Here is a 21,879-nt window from a genome sequence, read left to right on the forward strand (position 1 = left end):
GAGCCCGCCGCGTGTAATTCAAGCTGCTTTGGGATTATTTCCTGCACCAAAGCTTTTTGTTGTTTTGTTGGAGTTTTTTTGTTTTTTCTTTCCTCTCCCCAACTCGCTTTTCTGGTTTGGAGCCCTGCGGGAACAATGGGAGGCGCTGCTGGAGGTGATTTTGGGAGGTTCTGAGCAGAGGAGGCTGCGAGGAGCCCGCGGGGCTGGAGCTCCTGGGTTTGTCCTGCCTTTGTTTCCAGCACTCAGCAAAATCTCCTTATTCCTTTTCTTTTTCCTTTCCCTATTCCTTTCCCCTTCCCTTTTCCTTATTCCTTTTCTTTTTCCTTTTCCTATTTCTTTCCCCTTCCCTTTTCTTTTCCTTATTCCTTTCCCCTTTCTGTATTCCTTTTCTTATTCTTTTCCATATTCCTCTACCCTTCCCTTTATCCTTCTTTCTCCTTTCCCCTCTCTTTTATTTTCCTTATTCCTTTCCCTTTTCCTTATTCCTTTTCTTTTTCCTTTCCTTATTTCTTATTCTGTTCCCCTTTCCCTTCTCTTTTCAACTTTCCTTTCCCCTTCCCTTTTTCCTTTCCCCTTCAAATTTTCCTTCCTTTTTTCTTTTCCCTTTCCCTTTTTCCTTCCCTTTTTCCTTTCCCCTTCCCTTTTTCCTTTCCTTTTTCCTTCCCCCTTCCCTTTTTCCTTTTCTTTTTCCTTTCCCCTTTCTTTTTTCCTTCCCTTTTCCCTTATTCCGTTCCCTTTTCCCTTCCTCTTTCCTTATTCTTTCCCCCTTCCCCTTTTCCTTTTTCCCTTCCCTTCCTGGGGATAATTTCCCACCCCAAATCCCCTCCCGGGTGGATTCCAGCCCCTCTTTCCCTGCAAATCCCCGATTTTATTCCTGTTTTTCCCACCTCATTTTTCCCATTTCTCCAGAGGGATCCTGGAGCGGGCACAGGCGGTGCTGCCGCTCAGTGGCAAAACACAGGAGAATTCCCCTTTTCCCATGGAATTTCCTCCCCTCCCTTTTTTTTTATAAAATAAAATTAATATATTTATTCTTAATATCGTAAATATTGAGATATTTATTAGAGCTGCTACAACCACTGGATATTTATAATAATATCATTCAAAATATTGGCAGAGTGATAGCTGTAAATTGAATTTATTCCAAAATATTGTCACGTTTGTAGCTATAAATTTTAAATCTTTCGAAATATTGACACATTCATAGCTATAAATTGAATAGTCGAAAATATTGACACATGTATAAGTTTATTTCAAAATATTGACACGTTTATAGCTACAAATTTTAACTATTTTGAAATACTGACACATCTATAAGTATAAATTTTATATATTTATACTTAAATATATAACTAAATATTAACACATATTTAGTTTATTTATTTAATATGAATAAATATACTAAATATTAACACATTTTTAGCTATAAATTTTATAAATTTCAAAATATAGTCACGATTTTAGCTATGAATTTTATATATTTCAAAATATTGACACAGTAATAGCTATAAATATTATCTGTTTCTCAATTTTGCCTTATTTATAGCCGTAAATTCCTATGCCTGGTGTTTTTATAGCGATTATTGGCTCCGCCTGGCCACGCCCCCTCAGCCGTGGCCACGCCCCCAAAGCCACGCCCTCGGGGAATCCCTTCTGGTGGCGCCGTGACGTCATCACGCAGTGCGTCACGTCCGGCGGCGCACCCGGAAGTGCCGCGAGGCCGTTGCCATGGGGCGGCCCGGGAGGTGAAACCGGGGGAGAGAAACAGCGGGAATGGGAACGGGAATGGGAACAGCGGGAATGGGAACGGGAACAGCGGGAAATAGAATGGGAATGGGAACAGCAGGAATGGGAACGGGAATGGGAATGAGTACGGAAACAGCGGGAAATGGAATGGGAATGGGAACGGGAACGGGAACAGCGAGAACGGGAACAGCGGGAAATGGAATGGGAATGGGAATGGGGACGGGAACAGCGGGAAATGGAATGGGAATGGGAACAGCGGGAATGGGGACGGGAACAGCGGGAATGGGGACGGGAACAGCGGGAATGGAAATGGGAACAGCAGGAATGGGAATGGGGACGGGAACAGCGGGAATGGAAATGGGAACAGCAGGAATGGGAATGGGGACGGGAACAGCGGGAAATGGAATGGGAATGGGAACAGTGGGAATGGAAATGGGAACAGCAGGAATGGGGACGGGAACAGCGGGAAATGGAATGGGATTGGGAATGGGGAACAGCGGGAAATGGAATGGGAATGGGAACGGGAATGGGAATGGGAACAGCGGGAATGGGAATGGGAACACTGGGAACGGGATCAGGAACACCAGGATGGCAAATGGGAATGGGATCAGGAATGGGACCGGGATCGGGAATGAGGCCGGGAATGGGATCAGGATCGGGACTGAGAATAGGAATGGGACCAGGATTGGGAATGGGACTGGGATAGGGAATGGGGCCGGGATCAGGAATGGGATCAGGATCAGGAATGGGATCAGGCCTGGGATCGCCGGGGCCCGCGGGGTCTGGGGCAGCCGCCGGCCCTGCGGGATGGTGGCGGTGGGGACGGGCGGGGCTGGAGCAGCTCGGGCCGCTCGGCTCCCTTCCGTCCCTTCCCTGCACCCCCTTCCCTGCACCCCCTTCCCTGCACCCCCTTCCCTGCACCCCCTTCCCTGCATCCCCTTCCCTGCATCCCCTTCCCTGCATCCCGTTACCTGCATCCCCTTCCCTGCATCCCCTTCCCTGCACCCCCTTCCCTGCACCCCCTTCCCTGCACCCCCTTCCCTGCACCCCCTTCCCTGCATCCCCTTCCCTGCATCCCCTTCCCTGCATCCCCTTCCCTGCATCCCCTTCCCTGCATCCCCTTCCCTCCAATCCGTTACCTCCATCCCGTTACCTGCATCCCCTTCTCTCCATCCCAATCCCCCCATCCCATTCCCATCCCACTCTTCCAGCCCATTCCCTCATCCCACTGTCCCATCCCATTCCCTTCATCCCCTTCCCTTCTTCCCCTTCCCTCCATCCCATTCTCTCCATTCTGGTCCCTCCATCCTGTTCTCTGATCCCATTCCCTTCATCCCATTCCCATTCCGCTGTCCCATCCTATTCCCATCCTGCTGTTCCATCCCATTCCCCCATCCCATTCCCCCATCCCATTCCCCCATCCCATTCCCCCATCCCATTCCCCCATCCCACTGTCCCCTCCCAGGCCGGGATCTTCTCTGGGCTGGGGCGGAAGGAGGAGCAGCCCCGGCTGTGTCCCGAGGTGGAATTCCAGCATTTCCTCGTTTCTTTTGGAATTTGCTGCTGTTTGATCCTGGCAGGACTCCCAGAATCCCGGGCTGCTTTGGGTGGGAAGGACCTTAAATCCTTAAATCCCATCCCCAGCACCTCCCAGTGCCCCAGCCCGGCCTTGGGCACTGCCAGGGATCCAGGGCAGCTCCAGCTGCTCTGGAATTCCAGCCCAGCCCGTCCCCGCCGTGCCTGAGGTGATCAGTGCTTCCATCCCCTCTGGATTCCCGTTTTCCTTTGGATTCCTGCTCTCCTTACCCGGGAATGCCCCAGCGGTGGGAAGGGAAGGGAAGGGAAGGGAAGGGAAGGGAAGGGAAGGGAAGGGAAGGGAAGGGAAGGGAAGGGAAGGGAAGGGAAGGGAAGGGAAGGGAAGGGAAGGGAAGGGTCCCATCCCAGGGTGTTCCTCAGGGATCTCCCCTGCTCCACAGGGAATCAGCTCCCTTGGTTTTCCCTCAGGAGCAGAGCAGGGATGGCTCAGGGCAGGTCGGATGTCCCCGGGCCCTCCGAGGTCACCGGCTGAGGCTCCACAGCTCCTGCTGCTGCCCCGATCCCAAAATGGGCAGGTAAGGATCCCAGGGGAACTCTGGGATAAACTGGAAAGGCTTTGGAAGGAAGGACAGGGAACCTAATCAGGAATTCCAGCAGGGGAATGGTGTCCTGAGTACTCTCAATCCAGAGCAGAATCCTGGAATCGGTTGGAAGGGGCCTTAAGGATCATCCCATCCCTGCCATGGCAGGGACACCTCCCACTGTCCCAGGCTGCTCCAGCCTGGCCTTGGGCAATTCCAGAGATCCAGGGGCAGCCACAGCTGCTCTGGGAATTCCATCCCAGCCCCTCCCCACCCTCCCAGCCAGGAATTCCTTCCCAATCTCCCACCCATCCCTGCCCTCTGGCAGTGGGAGCCATTCCCTGTGTCCTGTCCCTCCATCCCTTGTCCCCAGTCCCTCTCCAGCTCTCCTGGAGCTGCTCCAGGCCCTGGGGAAGTGCCCTGAGGTCTCCCCAGATTTCTCCAGGATCATCCCAAGATTTCCATTCCCTGAATCCCGAGCCAGGCTTTTCCGTCCTTCCTGCCTCTAATTTTCCTGAGACTTTGAAAGAAAGCCAGGAGACAAAAAGCAGCTCCAGCCCCAAACCCAGCAAACCCCATGAGATCCATCTATCCTCCTCAGCCCAGGCCCCTCCCGGGGATGGGGCAGGAGTGGGAATTCCATCCCAGCCCCTCCCCACCCTCCGGGGAGGAATTTTTCCTGCATTTAGCACCAAACCCATCCCTCAATCCGCTCTGTTTCTCCCTTGGGATTCCAGGATCAGCATCTCCTGCCTGCTCCCGGCCTCGTGGCACTTCAGCCTCTCTCCCGCGGGGTGTCCCCGGGTCCTGAGCGCGTCCCTGCGGCGGCGGCTGCTGCTGGCGGCGGCGGCGGCGCTGCTGCTGGGCTCCCTGCTGCTGCTGCGGGACAGGCACCGGGACAGGGGGAGATTCCAGAGGTGAGAGACAGGGAATGGGAATGGGAAACACGGAATGGGAATGGGGAAATGCTGCTGGGCTCCCTGCTGCTGCTGCGGGACAGGCACCGGGACAGGGGGAGATTCCAGAGGTGAGAGACAGGGAATGGGAATGGGGAAATGCTGCTGGGCTCCCTGCTGCTGCTGCGGGACAGGCACCGGGACAGGGGGAGATTCCAGAGGTGAGAGACAGGGAATGGGAATGGGAAACAGGGAATTCCATGGGAAACAGGGAATTGGAGTCTGGGGGAAAGAATTCCATGGAAAACAGGGAATGGAGCTTTGGGGGAAAGGGGAAATGCTGCTCTGCTCCTGATCCATGGGAAGTACTGAGACTGGGATGGGAGATTGCACAGGTGAGAGGGGAGGGAATTCCATGAAAAACACAGAAATGGAACTCTGGGAGGAAAGGGGGAAATGGAACTCTGGGGGAAGGAGGAAAAGATTTACATGGAAAAGAGAGAAATTGAGTTCTAGGGGGAAAAGGGAAAAGAATTCCATGGAAAAGAAGGAATTGGAGCTTGGGGGAAAGGGGAAACACTCTCAGGTTGTTGGTGGTATAGGAAATAGCTTTTCCCATCAATCTTTCCTAAAAGAAAGCATTTCCTGCTGGTTTTAGGGAGCTTTTCAGGTGTTCATATTTTATATCTCTGTAGGAGCTATAGGGTTGAAAATTCTCCATCATAAAAAATGTTTGGGAATTGCTTTTACCATTTGCTGTGGGAATTGGATCCTTGAGGTTGGCATTTCCCTTGGAATTTCCTGTGAAATAGGGGCAGGAATGGCTTCCTTCTGCCAGAGAGCAGGGATAGGTGGGATGTTGGGAAGGAATTCCTGGCGGGAATGGAATTCCCAGAGAAACTGTGGCTGCCCCTGGATCCCTGGGAATGTCCAAGGCCAGCTTGGAGCAACCTTGGGACAGTTGGAGGTGTCCCTGAGAGCGGCGCTGGATGGGATTTAAAATCCCACCCGACTCGTCCCAAAACCCCCTGAAATTTTGAAGGTGCTTTTGACCGTAGGGAGCCAAATTCCCTGCAGCAATTCCCATTTTTTTTTTTTTCCCTCAGATACCTGGCCAGGGTGACAGACACGGAGGCCACGGACACCAGGAACCCGAACCTGAACTACGGGATCGTGGTGGACTGCGGCAGCAGCGGCTCCCGGGTGTTCGTGTACTGCTGGCCCCGGCACAACGGCAACCCCAAGGACCTGCTGGACATCCAGCAGATGAGGGACAGCTCCAGGAAACCCGTGGTGATGAAGATCAAACCAGGTACTGGGAAAAACGTGGAATTTCTCCATGATTTCCTCTCATAACTGTGCTTCCTGCACTGCAAAGTGGCTGGATAAAGGGTATTTCCAGGTAGAACAGCTCCAGGTTTCTAAGTCTGGAATGGGGCAGGAGGGAGAGGATTTTTCCATGGGACAGCAACAGGAAAAGGTGGTGATGAAAATCTCAGGTATTGGGAAAAACATGGAATTTCTCACCTGGAACAGCCCCAGGTTTCTTTGGGATGGGTTTGCAGGGAGTTTAGGTCTGGAATGGAGCAGGAGGGAGAGATTTGTCCATGGATAAGGCAGGTGCTGTCCCCACCACGACCTGCTGGACATCCAGCAGATGAGGGACAGCTCCAGGAAACCCGTGGTGATGAAGATCAAACCAGGTACTGGGAAAAACATGGAATTTCTCACCTGGAACAGCTCCAGGTTTCTTTGAGGTTGGTTTGCAGGGAGTTTAGGTCTGGCATGGGGCAGGAGGGAGAGGGTTTTCCATGGGACAGCTCCAGGAAACCCGTGGTGATGAAGATCAAACCAGGTACTGGGAAAAACATGGAATTTCTCCATGATTTCCTCTCATAACTGTGCTTCCTGCACTGCAAAGTGGCTGGATAAAGGATATTTCCAGGTGGAACAGCTCCAGGTTTCTAAGTCTGGAATGGGGCAGGAGGGAGAGGATTTTTCCATGGGACAGCAACAGGAAAAGGTGGTGATGAAAATCTCAGGTATTGGGAAAAACATGGAATTTCTCACCTGGAACAGCTCCAGGTTTCTTTGGGATGGGTTTGCAGGGAGTTTAGGTCTGGAATGGAGCAGGAGGGAGAGATTTGTCCATGGATAAGGCAGGTGCTGTCCCCACCACGACCTGCTGGACATCCAGCAGATGAGGGACAGCTCCAGGAAATCCATGGTGATGAAGATCAAACCAGGTCCTGGGAAAAACATGGAATTTCTCACCTGGAACAGCCCCAGTTTTCTTTGGGATTGCTTTGCAGGGAGTTTAGGTCTGGCATGGGGCAGGAGGGAGAGGATTTTCCATGGGACAACAAAAGGAAAAGGTGGTGATCAAAATCAAACCAGGTACTGGGAAAAACATGGAATTGCTCCAGGCTTTCCTCTCCTAACTTTTCTTCCTACACTCTAAAAGATATTTTCAGGTGGAACAGCTCCAGGTTTCTTTGGGATTGGTTTGCAGGGAGTTTAAGTCTGGAATGGGGCAGGAGGGAGAGGTTTTTTAGGTGGCCTAAACCTCACACTATAAACCTGTGCTGCTTCACACCCAGACAGCCCAGTGCTCCCCATCACACATTAATACAATTTCTAACTGTGCCACAAACTCTTAATTTCTAACTGTGCCACAAACTCTTAATTTCTAACTGCGCCACAAACTCTTAATTTCTAACTGTGCCACAAACTCTTAATTTCCAACTGTGTCCCAGGCTTGGAGGCCTCACAAGGCCCAGATCTGAGGTCTAGACTGGAGTAGCTCAAATCTCATTCCAGACATAAATCGTGCCCTCTCTCTCTCAGAAATGCTGCAACACTCCACTCCCACTTGACGGAACCCCAGCCTGGTTCAGGGCTCCGTGTGCTGGAAAAGTCTCTCCTCCAACCCGAGCTTCCAAAGAAAGGCTCAGCAGTCTCTGCTGTTCGGTCTCAAGGCAGTTTATTGCAAGTTATCTAAAAGATTTTCTCCTTGGGCTGCTGTGGTTTGCTCACAGCTCAGGCAGAGGCACACACACACCCTGACATCCTCTCTGACTCCCGACTGCTTCTTCTCTCCCCTGCCCAGGGCTGCTGCTGTCTTTTATATGGGACATTACGTGTGACATGGTTACAGTTTTCCCCAATGCCTATTACCTATATTAAATGGTGCTTTTCTATATTTTATATGGTACATTACATGTTACATGGTTACAGTTTTCCCCAATGCCTATTACCTATATTAAATGGTGATTTTCTATCTTTTATATGGTACATTACGTGTTACATGGTTACAGTTTCTCCCCAATGCCTATTGCCTATATTAAATGGTGCTTTTCTATCTTTTATATGTACATTACGTGTCACATGTTCACAGTTTTTCCCAATGCCTATTACCTATATTAAATGGTGCTTTTCTATCTTTTCTATGGTACATTACGTGTTACATGGTTAGAGTTTTCCCCAATGCCTATTACCTATATTAAATGGTGATTTTCTATCTTTTATATGGTACATTACGTGTTACATGTTCACAGTTTTCCCCAGTGCCTATTACCTATATTAAATGGTGATTTTCTACTCTAAACCAATCTGTGAGTGCCAACATCACCAAGAACATGGAGGTGAGGAAGGAGAAAGAGGGAGGACAGGGCAGGCCCAGATCCCAAATCCATCTTAAACCCTCTGACCCCCATGTACAAAACCAAAACCCCCCTGTACAGCACTCAAAAATTCTTCCCTTTACTCTGTGACTACTTCTACTCTAATATCTAAACTTTTGTGACTTCTTGTTCTTCCTGCAAGGCTGGTAAATTGTTCCATGGCTCAAACCCAAAATCCCAGCTGTTTGCAGCTGCCTGCCAGGGTCTCTAATGCTTCTGACCTGGGCCCGGAACATCCAAAAATGTCTGAGGGACATTTGGAGTTCTGACACCACTTTTCTGATTTCCCAGGGATTTCAGAGTTTGCCAGCTCTCCTGACAAGGTCAGTGATTACATCTCGCCCCTGCTGAGCTTCGCTGCCGAGCACGTGCCCCGCTCCAAGCACAAGGAGACTCCTCTGTACATCCTGTGCACCGCGGGCATGAGGATCCTGCCCGAGAGGTGATGCCCTGTCAGAATCTGAGCTATTGATGATTCTGAGATTGTAGAAAGTCTCTGTCTGTCAGCCCCCTGCCAAAGCAGAAGCCAGAATTGGTCTGTGCTGGTTTCCAGGTTGTTTATTCTGTTGATCTCTCACATGTTCTGCTGCCCTGCCCAGCTCTGTCCTGCAGGGCAGCGTGTGGGGCTCTGCCCTCAGTGGGATGTGACAAACATTCAATACCAGAAACTCCCTGGGCTGCATTTACAAGAACGTGCCAATATCTGTCACCTCCGTTGGACAGTGTGTCCCCAGCCTGAACCAACAGGAAAATGCCAACACCACAGTGAGACATGGAGGGCACGAAGGAGGAGAAAAAGGACAAGGCACACCCAATTTCCTCCAGCTTGTCCCCTTTGGACCCCTAATCTAGAATCCTAAAATTTTACTTTTGCACTCGTGCCACACTTAATTATTACTTCTATCAAACACTCAGAGCTGGTAATTGATCCTGTGAGATTGAAAACTCTTTTGCATGGACAGAGATCACAGCCAGTGTCTCTGGGGGCTCTGTCCAGGGGGGTTCCTGAGCCCTGCCAGGGTCCCAGACCTGCCAGGGCAGCCAGAGGGAAGCTCTGGATTCCCACACCCTGCTTACTGGTTTGTTGTTTTTTTGGGAATTCCAGCCAAATCCCAGCTTTTTTTCAGCCTTTATTTTGGTGGAATTTTGCAGCCAGCAGAAAGCCATCCTGGAGGATCTGCTCACGGACATCCCCGTGCACTTCGACTTCCTCTTCTCCGACTCGCACGCTGAGGTGATCTCGGGCAAGCAGGAAGGTATGGGGGGAGCCCTGGGAGATATTTGGGATTTCCAAGGGAAGATTTGGGGTCTTTTTGTTGCTTTTTCAAATCCTGATTGGCCAAATCTTTGCTGATTATCCCTGAGAATTTAATGGAATTGAATCCATTCCCTCTAGAGGGAGGGGGAAGGATAAATCACAACATTCCTGATGGAAGGAACTTTGCAGGATGAGATAATTTCCAAAGCAGAGATATTTTGATGTGATCACCAGAGCCTTAAAATCCCTTTAAAATTTCATTTCCTTCAGTTCTTTCCTGAATTTTACACATCAAAGTCTCTCTAATTCTTTCAGTCTGGGATTTTGTTGTGTTATTGACCTGGGAGAGGAGAAAACCATCAGGAATTCCTGATGGAATGAATGATTTTCTAGGAATGATTCTCAGGAATTAATGATTTCCCAGGAACGTTTAACTTCTACGATTTTATAGAAGAAAAATAAGCAATAACAGAGCTGATCTCAAACAGAAAAAAATGAAATTAAAATGTTTCAATGTGCTCTCAAGTTCATAATCCAGCTATTCCTGATATTCCTGAAATTCCAAATCTGGTTTTTTATCCACCTGCAGGAGTCTATGCATGGATTGGGATCAACTTTGTCCTTGGGAGATTCGAGCACACGGACGATGGTGAGGACCTGAAGGGGAGCTGGGGGCTCCAGATGTTGGCATGCAATTCCAGCCATGGGAGTTGCATTTCCAGATGTTGGGATGCATTTCCAGCTGTGGGAGTTGCATTTCCAGCCATGGGAGTTGCATGTCCATTGGGTTGGCTCCACTCCCACCTGAAGCTTTACCAGCCACAAACAGCAGCTCCTCCTGGCTGGATCCCTGGGATTTTTCCCTGTATCCCAGAGATTTTTCCCTATTTTCCATTGATGTTTCCCTATTTCCCATGGATTTTACCCCATTTCCAATGGATTTTCCCCTCTTTCCCATGGATTTTTCCCTATTTCCAATGTTTTTTCCCAGAGGACGAGGCAGTGGTGGAGGTGCAGGTCCTGGGCAGCGAGGGCAGGGATTTTAACCTGATTTTTTCCCAGTTTCCCATGGATTTTCCCCCGTTTCCCATGGATTTTCCCCCATTTCCCATGGATTTTCCCCCATTTCCCATGGATTTTACCCCATTTCCCATGGATTTTACCCCGTTTCCCATGGATTTTCCCCCATTTCCCATGGATTTTACCCCGTTTCCCATGGATTTTTCCCTGTTTCCCACGTTTTTCCCCAGAGGACGAGGCAGTGGTGGAGGTGCAGGTCCTGGGCAGCGAGGGCAGGGATTTTAACCTGATTTTTTCCCCGTTTCCCATGGATTTTTCCCCATTTCCCATGGATTTTTCCCCGTTTCCCATGGATTTTCCCCTCTTTCCCACGTTTTTCCCAGAGGATGAGGCAGTGGTGGAGGTGCAGATGCCGGGCAGCAAGGGCAGGGATGTTAACCTGATTTTTTCCCAGTTTCCCATGGATTTTACCCCGTTTCCCATGGATTTTACCCCGTTTCCCATGGATTTTACCCCATTTCCCATGGATTTTACCCCGTTTCCCACGTTTTTCCCAGAGGATGAGGCAGTGGTGGAGGTGCAGGTGCCGGGCAGCGAGGGCAGGGATGTTAACCTGATTTTTTCCCAGTTTCCCATGGATTTTTTCCCAGTTTCCCATGGATTTTCCCCCATTTCCCATGGATTTTCCCCCATTTCCCATGGATTTTCCCCATTTCCCATGGATTTTTCCCTGTTTCCCACGTTTTTCCCAGAGGACGAAGCAGTGGTGGAGGTGCAGGTGCCGGGCAGCGAGGGCAGGGATGTTAACCTGATTTTTTCCCCATTTCCCATGGATTTTACCCCATTTCCCATGGATTTTTCCCCGTTTCCCATGGATTTTCCCCCATTTCCCATGGATTTTTCCCCATTTCCCATGGATTTTTCCCTCTTTCCCACGTTTTTCCCAGAGGATGAGGCAGTGGTGGAGGTGCAGGTGCCGGGCAGCGAGCACCACGATCCCGTTTTCCGCAAGAGAACCGTGGGGATCCTGGACATGGGCGGCGTCTCCACGCAGATCGCCTACGAAGTGCCCCAAAATGTGAGTTTTCCTCCCCTCACCAGCTCATTTTCCAGGAATTCCCCCTTCCCTCTGGCATAATTTTAACACTTTTCCTTTTTTTCCCAATTTTTGGAATCCTCCATCCCATCCCATTAAGAATTCCTTTGTTTTTTTTTCATTCCCATCACTCAAATCCTGCATTAATCCTTCCTTTTTAGTCTTTGTGGGCAATTTTAAATCCCTTACATTCCAAAATTTGCACCTTGGGGCTTAAAACCCAAAAATTCCTGGTGGTTCCTATAAAAAAACCTCCCATAAAAATGGATTTTTCCTTTTAATTTTTGGCAGAAATGGAATAATTTGGCAGGAGAGGAGAGCACTAAAGAGATGGGTGAGGGGTGAAATTAAAGGTGTCCAAGACATCCCAAAAAAATAATTTTGGGATCATGATCATCACAATGGTTCCTGATTTTGCTGTTGGGTTGCTGATCTTCAAGATCTTTTCCAAGCAGATCACCTCCACGATCCCATGGGAACATCCTTTATCAGAGTGCAGGAACACTCTGCTCTCTGACAGTAGAGAAAAGCACTAGAGTGAGATGAGTGAGGGGTGAATTTAGAGGCCTCCAAGACATCCCAAAAAATCCATTTTGGGATCGAGATCATCCCAGTGGTTCCTGATTTTGCTGTTGGGTTGCTGATCTTCAAGATCTTCAGGATCTTTTCCAAGCAGATCACCTCCATGATCCCATGGGAACATCCTTTATCAAAGTACAGGAAGCAGAGACAGGAGAGGAGAGCCCTAAAGAGATGGGTGAGGGGTGAAATTAAAGGTGTCCAAGATATCCCAAAAAATTCATTTTGGGATCGAGATCATCCAATGATTCCTGATTTTGCTGTTGGGTTGCTGATCTTCAAGATCTTCAGGATCTTTTCCAAGCAGATCACCTCCATGATCCCATGGGAATATCCTTTATCAAAGTACAGGAAGCAGAGACAGTAGAGGAAAGCACTAGAGTGAGATGGGTGAGGGGTGAATTTAAAGGCCTCCAAGACATCCCAAAAAATCCATTTTGGGCTCAGGATGACCCCGGTGGTTCCTGATTTTGCTGCTGCAGGAGGAAGTGGCCAAGAGCTTGCTGGCAGAGGTGAACTTGGGCTGCGATGCCCACCAGACGGAGCACGTGTACCGCGTCTACGTGGCCACCTTCCTGGGCTTCGGCGGCAACGCGGCGCGCAGGAGATACGAGGAGAGCCTCTTCTCCAGCAGCCTCCTCAGGAGCAGGTGCCCGGAATTCCCTGGGAATACCCTGGGACGTGGGGCTGGAGTGCCCAAGGTCAGCTTGGAGCAGCCTGGGGCGGCGGGAGGTGGCCCTGGAAAGGTGGGAGTGATCCTGGAAGTTGTGTGGGGAGATCACGGCACGTCTGGTGTGGGAAGGGGAAATCTGGGAAGTGGAGGGAGATTCCTCCTCAGGAACTGGAGTGATGGGGTCAAACTGAAGTTTAGATTGGATTTCTGGAAGGGGAAATCTGGGAAGTGGAGGGGGATTCCTCCTCAGGAACTGCAGTAATGGGGTCAAACTGAAGTTTAGATTGGATTTCTGGAAGGGGAAATCTGGGAAGTGGAGGGAGATTCCTCCTCAGGAATTGCAGTAATGGGGTCAAACTGAAGTTTAGGTTGGATTTCTGGAAGGAATTCCCAGTATGAGGGTGGTGAAGGGCTGGGATGGAATTCCCAGAGCAGCTGTGGCTGCTCCATCCCTGGGAGTGTCCAAGGTCAGCTTGGAGCAGCCTGGGACAGTGAGAGGTGCCCCTGGAAAGATCCTGGATATTGTGGAGAGATCCCAGCGTTGCAGTGTGGGAAGGGAAAATCTGGGAAGTGGAGAGGGATTCCTCCTCAGGAACTGGAGTAGTGGGTTCAGCTGAAAAGGTGGAAATTTAAGCTGAGCCTTGCTGAGCTCTGTCCCTGTTCCCAGGCTGCGGGGCAGGCAGGCTGGGCTGAGCTGGGCCTTGCTGATCTCTGTCCCTATCCCAGGCTGGGCTGAGCCAAGCCTTGCTGAGCCGGGCTTTGCTGAGCCGGGCCCAGCTGATCTCTCTGTGTCCCAGGCTGGGGTGGGCTGGGTTGAGCCCATCCTTGCCAAGTGCAGCCTGGCTGATCTCTCCTTGTCCCAGGCAGGGCTGAGCCTGGCTTTGCTGAGCCCAGCCTTGCTGAGCCAGGCCTTGCTGAGCTTGGCTTTGCCGAGCCAGCCCAGCTGATGTCCCCGTGTCCCAGGCTGGGGTGGGCTGGGTTGAGCCCATCCTTGCTGAGCCCAGCCCGGCTGATCTCCCCCTGTCCCAGGCTGGGTTGAGTCCATCCTTGCCAAGCCCAGCCTGGCTGAACTCTCCTTGTCCCAGGCTGGGCTGAGCCTGGCTTTGCTGAGCCTGGCCCAGCTGATCTCCCCATGTCCCAGGCTGGGGTGGGCTGGGTTGAGCCCATCCTTGCCAAGCCCAGCCTGGCTGATCTCCCCCTGTCCCAGCCTTGCTGAGCCCCGCCTTGCCGAGCCCAGCCTTGCCGAGCCCAGCCCAGCTGATCTCCCCCTGTCCCAGGCTGGGCTGAGCTGGGTTTTGCCGAGCCTGGCCTTGCCGAGCCCGGCCTTGCCAAGCCCAGCCCGGCTGATCTCCCCCTGTCCCAGGCTGGGCCGAGCCCGGCCCTGCTGAGCCCGGCCTTGCTGAGCCTGGCCCGGCTGATGTCCCCCTGTCCCAGGCTTTGCCGAGCCCATCCTTGCCAAGCCCAGCCCGGCTGATCTCTCCTTGTCCCAGGCTGGGCTGAGCCGGGCTTTGCCGAGCCTGGCCCTGCCGAGCCCGGCCCGGCTGATGTCCCCCTGTCCCAGGCTGGGCCGAGCCTGGCTTTGCTGAGCCCGGCCTTGCCGAGCCCGGCCCTGCCAAGCCCGGCCCGGCTGATGTCCCCCTGTCCCAGCCTTGCCAAGCCCAGCCCGGCTGATGTCCCCCTGTCCCAGCCCGGCCGAGCCCGGCCCGGCTGATGTCCCGGTGCAGCCCGCAGGCGGCCGTGCCGGACCCGTGCCTGCCGCGGGACGCGCGGGACGAGCTGCGGCACCGGGGGCTGCGGCTGCAGCTGCGCGGCACCGGCGACTTCCAGCTGTGCCGGGAGCGGCTGCGGCCGCTGCTGAACCGCACCAACGGCACCCGCGGCTCCCTCAACGGCGTGGCCCAGCCGCCCGTGCAGCTCCAGAGCAGCGAGTTCTACGGCTTCTCCGAGTTCTACTACTGCACCGAGGACGTGCTGCGCATGGGCGGCGACTACAGCGCCGCGCGCTTCGCCAGGGCCGCGCAGGTGAGACAGAGCTGCTTCACTTCGCGAGGGTTTCCTTCCCAAAAACTCTCCTGAAGGGGTCCCAAATTCATAAATTCACCAAAGCTGTGCGGGTGAGGCACACCCTCCAGAGCAGCGCTACTTCGTGAGGGTTTTGTTCCCAAAAACTCTCCTGAAGGGGTCCCAAATTCATAAATTCACCAAAGCTGCGCGGGTGAGACGCTCTATCCAGAGCAGCATTGCTTCATGAGGGTTTTGTTCCAAAAAACTCTTAAGGGATCCCAAATTCATAAATTCACCAAAGCTGCGCGGGTGAGACACACCCTCCAGAGCAGCATTGCTCCATGAGGGTTTTGTTCCCAAAAACTCTCCTGAAGGGGTCCCAAATTCATAAATTCACCAAAGTTGCGCAGGTGAGAAGCTCCCTCCAGAGCAGTGCTACTTCGTGGGGGTTTTGTTCCCAAAAACTCTTCTTAAGAGATCCCAAATTCATAAATCCACCAAAGCTGCACAGGTGAGACGCTCTATCCAGAGCAGCATTGCTTCATGAGGGTTTTGTTCCCAAAAACTCTTCTTAAGGGATCCCAAATTCATAAATCCACCAACGCTGTGTGGGTGAGAAACTCTCTCCTGCGCAGCGTCACTCCATGAGGGTTTCATTCCCAAAATCATTGCTTTAAGGGATCCCAAATTCATTATTTCACTAAAGCTGTGCAGGTGACAAACTCCCTCCAGAGCAGCGTTGCTTCATGAGGGTTTCATTCCCAAAACTCTTCTTAAGGGATCCCAAATTCATAAATTCACCAAAGTTGCGCAGGTGAGAAGCTCCCTCCAGAGCAGCGCTACTTCGTGAGGGTTTTGTTCCAAAAAACTCTCCTGAAGGGGTCCCAAACTCATAAATTCACCAAAGCTGCACAGGTGACAAACTCCCTCCAGAGCGGCGTTGCTTCATGAGGGTTTTGTTCCCAAAAACTCTTCTTAAGGGATCCCAAATTCATAAATTCACTGAAACTGCACAGGTGAAAAAAAGGGATCAATTCACATTAATTCCACCCCAAATTCCAAATGTGGCTCAAAATATTCCCACGAAATTTGGGATTTTCCTTACTGCCAGTGCAATCTGCTGTTACTTTTTGGTTTTTGGTGTTTCAGATCATTTTTTTTCCAGCAGAATTTTCCTTCTCGGGGCAGGAGGGTTGCTGGGCTCATTCCCTGTTCCCGTTTTTCCCCGTTTTTCCCTGCAGGATTACTGTGCCACCAGGTGGTCGGTGCTGCGGGAACGCTTCGAGCGCGGCCTCTACGCTCCCCACGCGGATCTGCACCGCCTCAAGTGAGCGGGGCTGGGGTTTGGGGTTTGGGATTTTGGATTTGGGATTTAGGATTTGGGGTTTGGGGTTTGGGATTTAGGGTTTGGGATTTGGGGTTTGCCTTGGTTTGAAAAGACAGGAGTCTGTGAAGGAAGGCAAGAGCCTCCCGTGAAATGGAAAAGGTAAAACCCCGTCCCTCCGAATTGCCACAGTTTCAAAATTAAAAGGCTCTCGGGAAGATATGGGAATGGGAATGACAGTTCTTCACTAGGAAAAAAAAATAAATTTAAAAAATGTAATTAGTACAAACAAAACTAGTGCTGGAGTCAGAGCCCTGCCACCCTGAGGAGTCAGGGTGTTGGGAACAGTCCAGTGAAATGGTGGCTGCTCCTCTGGAGGGGCAGATGGAATGCTGCTGGAGCGGGGATCTGGAGAAGGCTGGAGTTTTCTCTGGAGTCTGGGGATGGAGGAGCTGGGCCTGGTCTTCCTCTGGGGATCCAGCGGGGAAGAAGCTGCTCCTCTGGGGATCCAGCCAAGGGCTGCCCTGGTGTCCCAAAAATGCTGATTTTCTGCAGGTAGGAATGCTTGGCTCCTCCCCCTGGGCGGAGCATCTCCCCATGGGCTGATGGAACTTTCCCAGCCATGCAGGGAGTAATTAATGGCCATGAACAGAAGATCTCTCCCGAGGGAGACATTGTTCTTGGGAGAGACAAGGAACCTGCCCCACCTCCAGCAGATTGCAATGGAATCCATGCTGATCTCACAGGCCAGGACAGGGTTTGACCAGGGAGTTCCTCCTGCCAGGGCCTGTCCCTTTGCTGGATCACTGGAAGTGGGAAAAGAACGTGGAAAAGCTGGGAATTGTGGAAAAAATCCCTTAGAAAAGCTGAGAATTCCATGTTTAATTCTGCCCCGTGGTTGCTGGAATGCTGAGCTGAATTTATCCTGTTCTCCCTGGCTGATCCCAATGTTCCTGACTGATCCAAATGTCCCTGGCTGATCCCACTGTCCCTGATCCCATTTTTCCTGCTTGATCCCACTGTCCCTGATCCCATGTTTACTGGCTGATCCCACTTTTCCTGCCTGATCCTATTGTCTCTGATCCCATTTTTCCTGGCTGACCCCATTCTCCCTGAATCCCCTGATCCCATTTTTCCTGGCTGACCCCACTGTCCCTGATCCCACATTTCCTGGCTGACCCCATTTTTCCTGGTTGACCCCACTGTTCCTGATCCCCTTATCCCACGTTTCCTGCCTGATCCCACATTTCCTGCCTGATCCCACATTTCCTGGCTGATCCCGCTTTTCCTGCCTGATCCCATTTTTCCTGGCTGACCCCTCTCTCCCTGATCCCATTTTTCCTGGGTGATCCCACATTTCCTGCTGACCCCACTGTCCCTGATCCCACATTTCCTGCCTGACCCCACTCTCCCTGATCCCCTGATCCCATTTTTCCTCCCTGATCCCACTTTTCCTGCCTGACCCCACTCTCCCTGATCCCATTTTTCCTGGCTGATCCCATTTTTCCTGCCTGACCCCACATTTCCTGCCTGACCCCACTGTCCCTGATCCCATTTTTCCTGCCTAATGCCACATCTCCTGGCTGATCCCACTTTTCCTGCCTGACCCCACTCTCCCTGATCCCATTTTTCCTGGCTGATCCCATTTTTCCTGCCTGACCCCACATCTCCTCCCCGACCCCGCTCTCCCCAGGTTCCAGTGCTTTAAGTCCGCCTGGATGTTCGAGGTTTTCCACCGGGGCTTTTCCTTCCCGGAGAGCTACGGGAGCCTGAAGACGGCGCTGCAGGTCTACGACAAGGAGGTGCAGTGGACGCTGGGGGCCATCCTGTACCGCACCCGCTTCCTGCCCCTCCGGTACGGCCCGGGAGGGGCTGGGGAAGGGCTGCAGAGCCCCAGGCTGGGCCTTTGGAGCCCAAAACGGGCAGGAATCCTGCCACGAGCCCAGCTGGAAGCGGAATTCTGCCTCCCAAGCCGTGCCCGTTGTCCCTCTGCTCTTTTCTAGGAACAGCCTCTCAGAAATCTGGGAAAAGCTTTTGGGAGAGGATTTTGGGGATAGGAATTTGTGGCTTTTAGAACCTCAGTTTGTGCTTTCTAAATTCTGTTCCCCAAAATGGGCTCAGATTCCTGCCCAGAGCCCATTGGAAGTGGAATTCTGCCTCCCAAGCCGTGCCTGTTGTCCCTCTGCTCTTTTCTAGGAATAGCCTCTCAGAAATCTGGGAAAAGCTTTTGGGAGAGGATTTTGGGGATGGGAATTTGTGGTTTTTAGAACCTCAGTTTGTGCTTTCTAAATTCTGTTCCCCAAAATGGGCAGGAATCCTGCCACAAGCCCAGCTGGAAGCGGAATTCTGCCTCCAAAGCCGTGCCCGTTGTCCCTCTGTTCTTTTCTAGGAACAGCCTCTCAGAAATCTGGGAAAAGCCTTTGGGAGAGGATTTTGGGGATGGGAATTTGTGGCTTTTGGAGCCTCAGCTTCTGCTTTTGGGATCCTGTTCCCCAAAATGGGCTCAGACTCCTGCCCAGAGCCCAGCTGGAAGCGGAATTCTGCCTCCCAAGCCGTGCCCGTTGTCCCTCTGCTCTTTTCTAGGAACAGCCTCTCAAAAATCTGGGAAATGCTTTTGGGGATGGGAATTTGTGGCTTTTTAGAGCCTCAGCTTGTGGTTTTGAGATCCTGTTCCCCAAAACAGGCTTTGATTCCCAGCCTGTGTGATTCTGTGATTCCCACCAAGCTGGTACTGGAATTCTGCTTCCAAAGCCGTGCCCGTTGTCCCTCTGCTCTTTTCTAGGAACAGCCTCTCAGAAATCTGGGAAAAGCCTTTGGGAGAGGATTTTGGGGATGGGAATTTGTGGCTTTTAGAACCTCAGTTTGTGCTTTCTAAATTCTGTTCCCCAAAATGGGCTCAGATTCCTGCCACAAGCCCAGTTGGAAGTGGAATTCTGCCTCCCAAGCCATGCCCGTTGTCCCTCTGCTCTTTTCTAGGAATAGCCTCTCAAAAATCTAGGAAAAGCTTTTGGGAGAGGATTTTGGGGATGGGAATTTGTGGCTTTTGGAGCCTCAGCTTCTGCTTTTGGGATCCTGTTCCCCAAAACAGGCTTTGATTCCCAGCCTGTGTGATTCTGTGATTCCCACCAAGCTGGTACTGGAATTTTGCCTCTTAAGACTTGCCCATTGTCCCTCTGCTCTTTTCCAAAGACATCCTTTCAAAAATCTGGGAAAAGCCTTTGGGAGAGGATTTTGGGGATGGGAATTTTTGGCTTTTGGAGCCTCAGCTTCTGCTTTTGGGATCCTGTTCCCCAAAATGGGCTCAGATTCCTGCCACAAGCCCAGTTGGAAGTGGAGTTTTGCCTTTAAGATGTGCCCATTGTCCCTCTGCTCTTTTCCAAAGACATCCTGTCAAAAATCTGAGAAAAGCCTTTGGGAGAGGATTTTGGGGATGGGAATTTGTGTCTTTTTAGAGCCTCAACTTGTGCTTTTTAGAGCTTATTCCACCTAACGAGCTCTGATTCCCAGCCTGTTTGATTCCCACCAAGCTGGCACTGGAATTTTGCCTCTAAGACTTGCCCATTGTCCCTCTGCTCTTTTCCAGGGACATCCAGCAGGAAAATTTCTGTGGGATTCACTCTCACTGGAATTTTGCCTCTAAGATGTACCCATTGTCCCTCTGCTCTTTTCCAGGGACATCCAGCAGGAAAATTTCCGTGGGATTCACTCTCACTGGAGGAGCTTCTCCTTCGTGTACAACCACTACCTGTTCCTGGCCTGCTTCCTGGTGGTGCTGCTCTCCATCCTGCTCTACCTGCTCCGCCTGCGCCGCATCCACCGCCGGCCTTGCCCCGGCTCCTCCCCTCCCCTCTGGATCCAGGAGGGGCTTCCCCCGCAGAAAATCCCGGGATAGGATTCCAGGATGGAGGATTCATCCACACACACACACACACAAACACAAAAAAAAAAAAAAAGCCATTTTTGCCTCAGGGTTCCTCCTTTTATTTTTTTTTTTTGCCCCCTTTTGGAGTTGGGAATTCCAGGAATTCCAAGGAAACAGGGTGGTGAGGGGAAAATGCCAAAAAAAAAAAGACTTTGCTGGGAATGTTGCACTTTGGGGCGTGCAGGAGAGGATGAGTTGAGTTGCCACCTTTGGGAGAGGCTGAAATCCTGGAATGAGCTTGGATTTTCCTTGCTGGATTCCAGCATTGCCATCCCTGCTCTCACTTTGGAGTCTCAAAGAACGGGAAGTTCCAAAAGCAGGAAAACAAAAAAAAAAACCAAACAAAAACCAAAACAAAAAAGCAAAACAAAAAACAAACCCTTTTAGGATGTTTTATGTGGTTTTTCCCTTCTGGAATCACTCCTGGGATGGAGAAGGAAAATGCCTCGCATCCAATGCTGTGCTTCCATAAAAATCTGCTTCCATCACTTCTGCTCCCTCCTTTTTCCTTGGAAAAGGGAAAAGTTTTTCCTCCTTTTTCACCCTCCCGGTGGCACCAGTTGCTGCTTTTAATCCCTGATTTCTGTTCCATAACCATGGAGAGACCTCCCAGAAGCTCCAGGAATGTGAACTGGAAAAGCAGAGGAGAACGTGCACAGGGTCTTTCCAAGTCCTCTGGTAATTTATGTTTTATTTAAAACTGTTGATTTTACTTGAAAGTCAATTTGTCCATGATTAAAAGGTGGATTTCTATGAACCTTTGGGCTGTGGGTGTTTGATTTGTTCATTCTCCAGCTGGAAATGTCCTGGGGATCTCACAGATCCCAAATCCCAGGGGTTCCACATCCCTATCGCATATCCCAGAGATCCCAAACCCCAGGGATCCCAAATCCCAGGGATTCCAGATCCCAAGAATCCCACATCCCAGAGATCCTAAATCCCATGGATCCCACATCCCAGGAATCACAGATCCCAAATCCCACAGATCCCAAATCCCATGGATCCCACATCCCAGGAATCACAGATCCCAAATCCCACAGATCCCAAATCCCATGGATCATACATTCTAGGGATCCCAAATCCCATGGATCACACATCCTAGGGATCCCAAATCCCATGGATCCCACATCCCAGGAATCACAGATCCCAAATCCCATGGATCACACATCCCATGGATCACACATCCTAGGGATCCCAAATCCCATGGATCACACATCCTAGGGATCCCAAATCCCATGGATCACACATCCTAGGGATCCCAAATCCCATGGATCCCACATCCCAGGGATCCCAAATCCCAGGGATCCCAGGGATTTGCAGGGTGGGCTCAGCCAGAGGAGGCAGAGCTCGGTGCCCGCTCCCGAGGGGAAACGAATCCCAAATTATCCCCACAGATCCTCCCGTGGCTCCACGCGAAGGAGAAATCCCACAGGGATTTTCCACCCACCCGGGGTGATTCCTTTGGGATCCTCAGCCTGGAATTCCCAAGCCACGCTGGGATTTGGGGCTTCCTGCCCTGACAAAATCCATTTTCCTTTAGGGCCAGGTGATCCCAAAACTT

The 21,879-nt window shown here is 51.3% G+C and overlaps 1 protein-coding gene across 1 annotated transcript; it reads left to right on the top strand.

Annotated features, from left to right (window-relative positions):
• Positions 1–1,694: 1,694 nt before the first annotated feature.
• On the top strand, positions 1,695–21,075 carry ENTPD4 (ectonucleoside triphosphate diphosphohydrolase 4). The gene is made up of 13 exons (XM_077789241.1): positions 1,695–1,745; positions 3,751–3,857; positions 4,601–4,780; positions 5,866–6,071; positions 8,734–8,884; positions 9,595–9,698; positions 10,290–10,349; positions 11,668–11,798; positions 12,878–13,044; positions 14,793–15,090; positions 16,314–16,399; positions 18,090–18,251; positions 20,069–21,075. The coding sequence occupies exons 2-13, from the start codon at positions 3,850–3,852 to the stop codon at positions 20,286–20,288; spliced, it is 1,773 nt and encodes a 590-aa protein (XP_077645367.1). The 5' UTR covers positions 1,695–1,745; positions 3,751–3,849; the 3' UTR covers positions 20,289–21,075.
• The last annotated feature ends 804 nt before the right edge of the window (positions 21,076–21,879 follow it).

The sequence above is a fragment of the Lonchura striata genome, chromosome 32 (assembly GCF_046129695.1).
Source record: "Lonchura striata isolate bLonStr1 chromosome 32, bLonStr1.mat, whole genome shotgun sequence".
In the NCBI taxonomy this organism is placed as follows: domain Eukaryota; kingdom Metazoa; phylum Chordata; class Aves; order Passeriformes; family Estrildidae; genus Lonchura; species Lonchura striata.